Below are 12,220 nucleotides of genomic sequence, written 5' to 3'. Positions count from 1 at the left end.
AGGGCGCCTGTGAACCGGAAGCCAGTCTCCAACCGGAATCTCAGAACCGACCTTGGCACCAGCCTGGGAAGTATCGGTAACGGAAGAAGTTTCAGTGTCGGGGAACTCTTCGTCGGATAGGGTAGATCCACCGTCGGGGACTATCCGAGTCGTGCGCGAAAAGCCGGAGTGCTGAATGGCACACGGACGGCATTAGAATAACAAATTTGGTGTATGTTTGTACCAACTGTGTCGCTGAATGGCGATAGGTTAGGTACGAACACTAAAAAGATTAGAATAACAAATTTAGAAGCGACAAAATGTGCATGAGCACAGAAGAAGAAGAGCGCATGAGCGCATTGCCCCCCCTGAAGCAGTCGCATCAGTGGTACCAGGGGGATCGAGGCGACAAGGTGTAGCAGAGTTTTTCCAATCGGTTTTCTCTGCTCGGGAGGTTGGGAGGAAAAAAAAAAAAAAACACACACACACACACACACACACACACACACACACACACACACACACACACACACACACACACACACACACACACACACACACACACACACACACACACACAGATTGAGAAAAATATGGGCATGGACATGGCAAAAATAGTTTCGACTGAGCAGCTTTTACACTTGAACTAACTGCCATTCGAATCAGAATCTCAATCGTCCTGATTCTCGGATTTTTCTCGGGTATGGAAAAACTTCAAGGGAATGAACAATGGTTCTAGTAGGACACTATTAAGTGCATTTTTATACACAACTAGCTGTCCCAGCAAACGTGGTACTGCCTGCCTACCGTGTTTTTTGACATACAGCTCCATAGGGACGACCCCTAAAAAGTTTTCTGTATGGGAGCCCTCCGTTCCCGAGACCGGAGAGGTCTCACAACAAGCTAAGAACCTTCCCCGGCCCCAGACAGACAGACAGACGAAGTTTAAAAATTTCCTGAATTAAAAAAAAATGATTTAAAAAAACTGAGACCGCCGAATACAACACACAATCAGTAAAAGAAGTGGTCAATCCCGGTAGGTATTTCTCCGTGCTATAAGGGGATTCCCTGGACCGAATCATAACGGATGGCCCAGAAGTGTAGCAGACAGCGTTACCCTTCAGCACCCGATTTTTTTTTGCTTTCCAAAAATTCTGTGACAGGTTGATTGTTGTATCGAGCCCTGGGAAGGTCCCATACCTGGACCGAAACGTCGGCGATGATCTGAAATCAGTCAACGCAAATTATTTCAGACTGCAAGCCAAAAGTGGTACGGTGGATGGTACCTTACGCCTACCGCGATTTTTCGGCTGTCTTACATCCGATTGAGCTCATTTTCTGTATGTATTTGCGGCATATCATTTTCATTTTCATTTTCATTTTGCAGCATTTGGTGGGGCAATGAGAGCGCAAGTCAGTCCAAAGCCGATGATAAGGAGGGGTAATGGCTGAATAGTCTTTGCTGACCACATAAACGCCATGGGATAGGAAAAGGGTATTTTGGTGTGGGATTAGGGTGTTGGTGCAGACTTGACGATATCAATGCTATTCAGATGCAAAATAATTTTAAGGCTCAATAGTGTATCGCATACCTTCCAAAACCAAAAAACAATAATCCACAAAATACCAAGCAAGTCATAGAAAGAAAAAGCGCCCGATTGTTTATTTTGTCAATTATAACAAACGGAAATTTCTACCCTCTCCAACTCGCCAGTCACCCCGGAAAAAATGTCCCTTCAGTTCTGGAAAATATATTATCCCCAATTAAGCCTTTAATCGACTTGTCCGCGTGGTCTTGTAGTACCCCTGCTAGGTAAGAATCAGTCATTGCCATACATATTAAATGCTAGACATGACCCCATGGATAGCATTTGCATATGTAAAAGCTTTGCTGATGTGACTTTCCTATTAGGCAATTCTCTCATCTCATGTTTGTCTTCAAAACCTTATCAAGCTTAGAAAATTGAAGTTGATAAACAATACATTACAAGGTTCGAATTCCCATAGAATGAGATCATTCATTCGCACTACAACACCATAGGAGATAATACCACATTGGCTGATTACAGTACAAATGTGAAAAATCTTCCTTTTCCCCCTATCCGCAACCCGGGGACGCGCCCTGTTGGATTTCGAAAGCCTCGGAGAATATTACAAACCTTCAATGGCATTCCCATAAACTAACCCACATTGCCCATTCAGGGGTCCGACTGGGCCTATTACCCTCCCTCAGTTTGTAATATTCTCTCCAACTTGGAATTATATTTTCCCGGCACATAAATGACTTCGACAAATGTTCGATATACTATGCAGCGTCATGATCAGTATAACTATATCAGATGACTTGGAGATCTGATTCTTACAGAATTGTTTGCCATTGATTATACATTCAGCTATTCTAATCATTACTGCAAAGGCCATCGACCACATGCCTGAAATCAAAGCTTCCTGGAAGATATAATCCAAGCCCAGGTATGTATTTGCGGCATATCGTAAACTAATTATCTTCCGAAAGTGAAATTAATTGGTTGAAAGACAACAGAGAAATCGCGATAAGCGTCAAGTGGGTGGCACCGAGTATAACGAATCTTGACTCTAGCTTTACCATTACCGACGTTAATTTCCCTTCCTTACACGAAATTGAGGATGGAAGTCTGTTGAAAAGGTTCTGTCTAGAAAATCCGCATCTATATGAAAATATTATTGATATTTATGGCACTGTGCACATTGGGCATTGGACATTCCTGCCTTACCCGAGCAGAGGAGAATAGCAAATTGATACCAACAGAATCACGTAGCCTGTTTTTATATCATTACTTGTTATTGTTAACTTTTCAAAATATATCTTTTTAATAACATGTTTTGTTGGGCGATCTTATTTTGTTATGTTCAAGTTATTGGGATATATCCACAAGATAACACTTCAATAAAATATTTTGTTTTAGAACAAGTTTAGTTATTATTCCACTATAGAGAATGTACAAATATATGATGAACAATAACACAACAATAACAAGTTCATAAATTTCCTGTTATAAGTTGTAAGTCTTCCTGGAACATTTTTTTGTTATGATAGGGTATGTGTGCCATCAGTAATCTCACGCTCCCATATTCATCCTATTCGAAAACAAGCGATTACGGCACCGATTGATTCCGTTCTTTTTGTTTTCATGCGTGCTCACTCCTAACAAAAAATACAAAAATAAGAAACAAAAAAAAACAGCGATTCAATCCTTTGTTTTTCGTAGGAATAAAATGGGAGCCACATGTTAATAAGGTATCCAATACCCTATTTGTTATTTTGCCGCTTATGACAGACAAGTTTATAACATAATATGTTATGCTAATAACATAAAAATTACTGATTCCATTATAAAGTTATTAAGACAAAATAATATATTTTTTGCAATTTCTCATCGTAATAGGCTGTTTTACCTCACGCAAATCTGACAGGAAAAGGCCTACTTTCCCACACCAAATTAACAGTGCTGTAATGGTTCATTACAGCACTGATTTGCGTTGCGTAATGAACCATTACAGCACTGTTTTCAGTTTTGATCAACTTCTTGATGCTTTCTGGACGCAGTTTTGAAAATTTGTGACAACTACACAGTTAAACCTGCTATGATCAGATTTTCTAAAACATGACTATGAGCATTGATATGCAGTTTGAAGAAAAAGTTTTGTAAAAACAATCCTCAAGCGGTAATTTATAAACTTGCAAAAAACGTTGTACGCAACTCGGTGCAGAACTTGATTTTTACAGCACTCGTCGTAATTATCCAACTCGGCAAGCCTCGTTGGATAAATGTACGACTCGTGCTGTAAAAATCGTCATTCTGCACCTTGTTGCGTAAACTACTATTATTATGCTGTTGATATTTTCTTCTGCTCGGTTAAGGAAGTACTCCGTGGATTCTGCCAAAAAATATCCCAAAATTTACACCAACAACTTTTTATAGGATACTCTTCAGGGGATACGAGTAATGCTTCCAGAAAGTCGCATTTTTTTCGATAAAGTTTCGAATTTCTTCACTGATTCCGTTGAAACTCTTCTGTCGATTCTGCAGATGTACTCAGGAAATCTGTTTAAAATTTCTTAGAGGTTTCCATTAGAGAATCTTTCAGAAGTTTTACTTGGCCACTACCATAAGCTTTTTTTTTGAAAAATACACTATAATTTCTTATGTTGTACTCATTCTTCCGATTTTTATTCTTAAGTATTTTGCCTAAAGCTCTGTACAGAAGCGGGTAGGTGCGATTTCGCTGTGAATACTGTGAATTTTCTTCTTGACTTCTGCTAGTGGATCAAATTTAAGAGATCTGACAGAAATTACCTATAAAGTTCCATAAAGAATGCCACCAGAATTCCTTCAAAAAATGACATATTTTTTCAGAAAAACCTCTTTTCCGGAAGTGACGTCTAAACATTTACCGAGTTCTCCAGGAATTCTTAGAGGGCCTTCATGGACTTCTTCGTGATTTTCATAAAAATCTTGCTCTCAAGATTATCCTAGTAAGACTCAAAAATTCATTCGGGAAATCTTTCAGAAATCTGACAATTTCGCCTAAGAAGTATTCAGATTTGTCACATGAATTTATCTAAATTCAACAGAAACTACTAAAATACCTTTCTAAAAAAATAGTCAGCCGGAAACTCTGTTGATGTTGCCATTCGATAGTACATATCTATATATATAAAAATGAATTTCCGTCTGTCTGTCTGTCTGTCTGTCTGTCTGTCTGTCTGTCTGTCTGTCTGTCTGTCTGTCTGACCGCTATGCATTCGGAAACTACTGAACCGATCGGTGTGAAATTTTGTATGTGAATATTTGTAGGGCCGGGGAAGGTTCTTAGCTTGGTGCGGGACTTCTCCGGTCTCTGGAACGGGGGGCTCCCATATAAATGACTTTGCGGGGGACGTCCCTACGGAGCTGTGTGTCAAAAAACACAGTAGGCAGGCAGTACGACGTTTGCCGGGACAGCTAGTTGAATATATTGAAGACTTGCTTGTCACTATGCAGTACAGACACCATAAAGATTTTTCCCGGTGCCTTTTCAAATTTCTCGTGTATTTTCCGTATTTTTCCCGGTGATTTCGAGTTCCCGGGTTTTTCCCTGTTTTTCCGCATTTCCCGGATGAATGGACACCCTGTAAATCAGACTGCAAAATCGTTGTTACCGTGAGTGTATCGGTAGTACGTATCTTTTAGTGTATAAGTCATATTCTCTGTTGTAACGTCATCCTTTCAAATCTCTATTGAAGTATTTCAACACATTCTAAACATATGCAAAATTGTTGATGGGACAACGAGATTCAGTCTTTTTGACGAGATTATAATATGTAACTAGGGTGTTCCCCGGAAAGTATTTCATACACGAATAAGTATCATAGTTCGCCACATCCTGTGATAACAACTTGCGAATGAATTACATTTTAGCACAGCATCGCATTTGATGGTATAAATATCACAGCGTCCTGCAGTTCAAAGCTCCAGTTCATTTTATAGTTTCGAAGGCGATATTGTGGCACTTGTGTCGTTGCTTGTTAGGAAAAAAATGACAGCCAAATTTATTATTGTGGCTTTTGCGTTAGGCTTCTGTTGTGCGGGTGAACCGGTAAAGGACGAAAATTTTCCTATCACAAACGAGGTACCTGGTGGATGCGGCTTTGGTTTTGAATTGCTGATAACCAGATTAGAAATTATTGAACAGAAGTTAGCTAAATTTGATATAGTTGAACAGAAGTTGTCCAAGATAGAAAAGAGAGTAATGGAGATACAAGCAAACAATGTGTTCTGGTCATGTTCGGAAGAACCATCCAAAATGTCGGGGAAATATCGACTACAGCCCGATGCCAATGAACAACCGTTTGTGGGATTTTGTGAGCAGGAAAAGTTTGGTGGTGGATGGCTCGTAATTCAACATCGTTTCGATGGATCGGTTAATTTCTACCGTAACTGGACGGAGTATAAAAATGGTTTCGGAAAAATTGAAGGCGAGTTCTGGATTGGGCTCGAACGGTTGCACAAGTTGACAAAGAATAAAAATATTACCTTGATGGTGGAAATCGAAGACTACGATGGCAATTATGGTTATGGTAGTTATAACAGTTTTGAAATAGGCGATGAAACTGAGAAATATGCGCTGAAACGACTTGGAGCGCATGCAGGATCTATAAATGACTCAATGAGAACTCACGAGGGAAAAATGTTCACAACGCGAGACAGTGATAATGACAGGTCGTTCGGTAATTGTGCACAAGAAGAAGGTGGAGCTTGGTGGTATAACAGATGTGGTAATACGTAAGTATATTAATATAATACATATTTCAAGTAGTGCTAAATGTATAAAAAAGTTAATGTGTCGCGAATTGGAATCTGCGAGAAAATTTCAATAACATAGTCAACTACATATCCCAAGTAACACAGAAAACATCTTGATGATTATTAATTCAAAAAGGTGTCATATAACTGCACTAGGGTAAAGGTACCAATAGTGGTGCTATTAGTAGCTCCTTGTACTAAAATAATTGAATAAAATTGATAATACCACAAAATAAAAAGTTTGAAAACGTTAATCGGTAGTTTTTCACTTAAATTTGCTAGGAAAAATGTAAAAACCATTGTTTATTTCAGTTTTTGCTAATAAATCACTTGCACCAACTATAGGTACATGGTTCCTATTATGGAGGTAACATTTAACATTGGTTCCTATAGTGGTGCATCCCATTGAATTCTTATGGGACCCACCACTATAGGAACACTACCACCACTATAGGTGCAAAGGAGCAAAAAAAATTAAGGAAAATAATTATTTAAAATAGGTTTTCCGCCAAATCCTGAACACAAAATTGAATTAATGTTATTAATTGGGTATGATACATCTATTAAAAATGACATTTGCAAGCTTTTTGGTCGAAATAGTGCTAAATTGCCATTACCACCACTATTGGTACTACCTCCACTAAGGGAGCTTTTACCCTATAAGCGAATCGGAGAACATCTAGTGTTATAATGCAGTATTTTTTATGTTCGTCAATAACAAACAGCAAAACAAAATATTTGCGCCTTCTTCATGTCTTCAATACTTTAATCGTACAATTATACAACACAATTCGAACTATAAACACATCATCCAACCAATCCAAGTACGAAAACAATCATGTTTACTACAATATTCCAGGTCGCGAATTTCTAACTCGGTTTTCAATATTTCATTGTCTGATTTTATTTTTTTTTGGTAAATTACGTCTAGTTACGAGCCAACACATGTTGAGAAATCATTAAGATCTCTGTTAAACTAGATGACTATATTGGCAGGCCAATACAATGACACAGAAATTTCACCACGGCACATGCAAGGAAAAACAACCCAGGTAACCAATAAGCTTTTGAATAAGCAGTACATTAGTCTTATATTTGCTTTTCATCTGCTAGCTGCAGGCTTTGTAGTGAAGGGAAGTTCTTACGATGGATAAAAATGTGCATGATAAAAGTACTAAAAGCTAGACTTTACGGGCGTGAGTGAGAAATGGACAAATTGGAGTGGAAAGTCTAGCTTTTGGAATTAAGTAAAACTTCTACACGGCTGGTAAGCTGCAAAAATCGATAAATAATTATTTTGATTAGTAAGAAGTACACCCTAAACATTTTTGACAGCTAACCAGTGAATTTCGCTGGTTTCTGCCATGCTGATTGCATTGAGCAATACAAATTTCTGAATTTTAGCAAAATTTTCTGAAACATCCTGCAATTTGCGCTGATAGGGCACCAAATTATACTGAATCCCAGCAAAATATTGCTGAAAATTCAGCAAACTGTTTTGCTGGTTTTTGCTTTGCTGTAAGCGTTTGGTGTGTAGTTATCTAATTCAGTTTTGCTTGCTAGTACTTTATGGAAGTTTACGTGCTAAACGTCCAGCTAAGCGAAAATTACTCGTGCGCTGTGTTCATTGAGTTTTGCTGATATTAGGTATTCGTCTTTATCGCTCTCATATGCTATGAGTAAAGCAGACCAATGGTAAAAACGCTACAATTAACACGATCCTATTTCCTTACATGTACAATAACAAAGTACTCAGGAGTGGCAGTCAACTAAACATAAATATTATCTTCTATTCCTTCTTTTAGTAACCCAAATGGGCCTTTCCACAAGCAAAAGGGGCAATGGCAGAAGCTTTACTGGCATGGTCACAAAGATGGAGTTGAGCTGAAGTTCTTCAGAATGATGATCAAATAAAAAAAAAAACAACAAAACTATTACCCAGAGTTCTCATATCATATTATCTAATAAAGTGAAATAATGATTCTTTGTGCCTTTTATTTCATAAAGATCAGACCTTCTCCTCATTCGTAAACGGTTCTATAATGACCGCGTCATTTAAAAAAAAAGGTTTATACTTTTGTCACACCCATTTACATATTTGGGCATTCAATGGAGTATGCAAAATGAATCGCACGCACTAATAATTCCACATCTTCTGTAACGCAAATAATCTTCCGTCCCACCTTAGATAAGTTAGTAGCACCGGGACCTACCTTCAAATCGATGTTCTGCTTGAACAAACTCTCCGGCGCGATCGTTCCATCCGTCGGCGATCCGTGACCCGTGATTCCAGCACCAGTACCAGTGTTCGCACCGCCACTCGTGTTACCACCACTGCCGCCGCCTCCTCCGATGCCGGCATTTTCCTCCAGGAAGTATATCCGCAGCTTGAGGTTGAAGTTCTCCTTTCGCAGGGCGGACATCTGCTCTTCGTATTCGCGCAAAGAACGACCCTGTCCGGGGCTGGACTGTCCCGCCAGGGCGTTCATCGACGGCGACCGAAAGCCCATGGTATCTGCAGGAGGAATACAAGATGGGAATGAGTTGGTGAATGTGAGAAAACTTACCGGAACTGGTGTTCCGGGAAAAGATGCAGTTCGAGAAAGTATATGTAACCACTGATAAACCTCCAGATGTGCTTACCCATAAAATCCATTCATGCGGTAAATTCTGTTAAACAATTTCTGATTGATCGGTTCTCGCCCTTTTCCGACCCAGTGACGCAACATTAATATTCTGTATGCTATGGAAAAATTTTACGCGCCAAACGCCAGGTTATTGCTTTTCGGTGTCGTGTCAGTGCTGACGTCGGTGCTCGAAGACGGTGGCGCACGCGAGTGATTAGAAGTGCTTTCCCAGATCTGGGCCTCTTTATATGACAGGCTTTGATGGATGCAAAACACGACGTCGAGATGAAAGAGACGCACACGATTTATGACAATCATTGACAGCGTGGTTTTGGTGAAGACAGGCTGCTTAGATAGTTTTAGAGTGGGCCACGGATACAGATTTGAGAGGAAGAATAGCAGGGGTTTTGTCCATGTAAATACCACGTGAACACAAACATTTTTGATTATTTTGTTTCTTGTTGTGTTTTAAAAGGCGTTACTTGAGAGGCATTGATGTTACTTGGGGCTGAGTCCATCAATTGTAATGAGATAGATGCAATACAGGGTTATCGATAAGAAGTGTCCAAGACCCTGACAAGAAGTAATTTTATCGTAGATAGGTAGCATCTCACTGTCCTTGCACGGTAGCGGTTGGGTAACGCGTAGTGAAGATCCCATTGAAGTCATTAGCCTCTTCCCAGTAGATTTGTTTTCTTGATTGCTTGTGTTGTGCCGTTTTCGTCCTTTTTTTTTGCAAGAGCTCTTTTAATGAAATTCTTTTAGAGATTTTTTCTGGGAGTTCTTAAGAAATGCCTTCTGAGATTACCTCAGGACTTCCCAAACTCCTTTTCCGAGATTTCTCGAGAAATTCCTTCTAGGATTGCTCTAGCAAACTTTTTTTCAGATTACTCCAGGAATTTCTTCCGTGGTTTCTCCACAAATTTATTCTTGGATTCCTCTAGGATTTCCTTCTGTGATTCCTCAGGGAGCTCCATCTGAGATCGTTTTTGGGGTACCTTCAGAAGTTCCCTCTGGGATCATTTCTGAGATTCCTAAAAGGTTCCTACGGGAACTTCTTTCGGAATTCCTTCCAATATTCATTCTGGGACTTCAAGGGCAGGGATGGGAACACTCACTTGCTATTTTCTCAGCTCAGAAGCATGCAATCAAGAAACGATGTATGGGCGACTTTTGCCTTGTGATTTTGTCTAAAACTTTGCCGAATAAAGAAGGGGTCGCACACACATACCGAAGTCGTGGGGGAGCTGCGAAGGCAACTCTCCACGAGGTGAATGTGAATTACACTCACCTCGTGGAGAGTCGCTTTCACAGCTCTGTCACGACTTTGGGATTCGTGTGCGACCCCTACTCCATTCGGCAAAGTTTTAGACAAAACCACAAGGCAAAAGTCGTCCATACATCGTTTCTTGATTGCATGCTTCTGAGCTGAGAAAATAGCAAGTGAGTGTAACTCTTTGCAAGTGAGTGTTCCCATCCTTGTTCAAGGGTTTCCTTCCGGGATTTCTACAGGAGTGCCAGGAATCCTTCAGGAATTCCATCTTAGATTCTCAATAGTTTTTTGGAATATCTAAGATTTTTTATGACTTTGCTTAGGAATTCCTTCTAGGATTCCTTTACACCATTTAACACCGTGTAAAGTGAACGCATACCGCCTCCACTTTAGCATCCTATTCAACAGCATATACGATCATGTGTTGTCTGGGTTGCCGGGAAAAGGAAAAGGTAAGAGCCTCCCTTATCGTTACACCTGGAGATCTCCACAGCAGACGGAATCCCAAGTTAACCACGTTCTGATTGATGGACGGCACTTCTCAGATATTGTCGGCTGGCTAGTAACCTATGTAAACATCATTTTTGGATGTAAACATGTGACGTCGTTCTTATCGTTTTACGTTGATCAAATTGGTGAGAAGTACTAGATCATTGAGAAAACGCCTATGGACGATTTGAATTACGTCATCAAAAAACTGTCAGATTTTCGGAAGGTATCACCGTCTAAATATTGTACACCGTGTCGTGGCGCTAACACCGACTCTAACCACTAACTGCGCCCAAAACTCTCCGGAATCAACAATGTACGAAACCCATGGCCTCCTCGATCTAAGAATCTAGAATCTAGAAGTGTTGCTGAACGACACCAAGATCTATGAGGCCGTAACGGCCAAAATGTGCCGGAATAAGGGCGGAAACCTCTTGACGAACCAACGTGAGGTATTAATCGAAAGGTGGAAGCAGCACTTTAACGACCACATGCATGATGCAGAGAACGCAGACACTGAGGATCAAGACAGCGAAAGAAATGACTACATGGAAGGAAGAGGTAATTTGGTGTGTGTCCTTCTTTGTGGAGTATTATGATGGATAGCCCTATGGAGGTTTATAGGAGTAGAATTGAAGCTGATTGGAAAAGTTCACTTACATGAATTATCCATGGTGGCATCTTGTTGTCCAGGGCTTCCACTGCAAATAGAAGAAAAAAATTGAAACGTTATTAATTTCGAAGACTACCAACATGTTGTGATATAACGAGATCGTTTCTACTGTTTAGCAAAATTCTCCTGTTATCGTCCTCCTGAGGAGTTCAAGTGATATTGTTTCATATATTTTCGGGTGTAAGTTATTGAAAGTTGATACTGGCCTGGCCCAAAGACCAATCTAATGGGCAATCTGGGAGTTAAGTATAAGTGCTTGAAAAATGGAGCGTTTTCTTCCACACGAACCAAAATTTGCTCCTCTTTGACCAGCGCTTTTCAACCCAGAGCAATGAAGCTGTATGCCTTCATTGGCTAACATGCTTCAGAAACAAGTTGGAGCTTGAGCAATCAAATTAAAAAAAAAAATACGCGGACACCGTCTTCAGCCAGAGGCTGCACAGACTGAATGAAACTTAAACACTAGACAAGGGACACACGAAGCATGCACCAGTGGATACGGAGAAGAAACTATTCTCACGAAAAGTTTCATCGCCCGGAGCGGGAATCGAACCCTCACCCCATAGCATGGTGCGATTAGAAGCTTGGTGACCCTAACCGCACGGCTACGAGGCTCCACGAGGCTCCAAATTTATCACTGAGAGTGAGAAATGATAGTTCAGCAGTGTGATGGCTCTTTGAATCTTTCTCTTCGCCGATGTATGAGGTAATGAATATAGGTTAATTTGGTTTTTATCCCGCTATTACAGTGGAAATGACAAATTAAATCGATTATAATGGTCATGGTCACGTACAACATTCCCATATAATCAAAATGATTCTTTTTTGGGATTGTGGGCAACACTAAATTCAG

At 40.1% G+C, this 12,220-nt stretch overlaps 2 protein-coding genes across 18 annotated transcripts in view; one reads left to right on the top strand and one right to left on the bottom strand.

Annotated features, from left to right (window-relative positions):
- The window catches only part of LOC134284228 (centrosomin-like), a 139,198-nt gene that overhangs the window by 30,213 nt on the left and 96,765 nt on the right, over positions 1-12,220 (bottom strand). For 16 of the 17 annotated variants that reach the window (XM_062842891.1, XM_062842902.1, XM_062842894.1 and 13 more), the window contains 2 exons: positions 11,355-11,395; positions 8,519-8,820 (listed from right to left, as the gene is read on the bottom strand). In XM_062842891.1, the coding sequence (XP_062698875.1) occupies positions 8,519-8,820; positions 11,355-11,395 (343 nt within the window). Of the gene's footprint in view, positions 1-8,518; positions 8,821-8,948; positions 9,278-11,354; positions 11,396-12,220 lie in introns of those variants that run through there. The other variant, XM_062842907.1, reaches the window with a different exon arrangement.
- Positions 1,059-8,287, top strand: LOC134284232 (ryncolin-1-like). The gene is made up of 2 exons (XM_062842910.1): positions 1,059-6,284; positions 8,111-8,287. Exons 1-2 carry the CDS (start codon positions 5,539-5,541, stop codon positions 8,217-8,219), a joined length of 855 nt encoding a protein of 284 aa, XP_062698894.1. The 5' UTR covers positions 1,059-5,538; the 3' UTR covers positions 8,220-8,287.

Source organism: Aedes albopictus, chromosome 3, assembly GCF_035046485.1.
Source record: "Aedes albopictus strain Foshan chromosome 3, AalbF5, whole genome shotgun sequence".
Taxonomy (NCBI): domain Eukaryota; kingdom Metazoa; phylum Arthropoda; class Insecta; order Diptera; family Culicidae; genus Aedes; species Aedes albopictus.
This window is presented reverse-complemented; position numbering and strand designations above follow the sequence as displayed.

Coding starts and splice junctions, on each gene's coding strand:
- LOC134284232 (XM_062842910.1), top strand. CDS start 5,539: ATGACAGCCAAATTTATTATTGTGGCTTTTGCGTTAGGCTTCTGTTGT. Junction 6,285..8,110: donor TATAACAGATGTGGTAATAC/GTAAGTATATTA, acceptor TCCTTCTTTTAG/TAACCCAAATGGGCCTTTCC.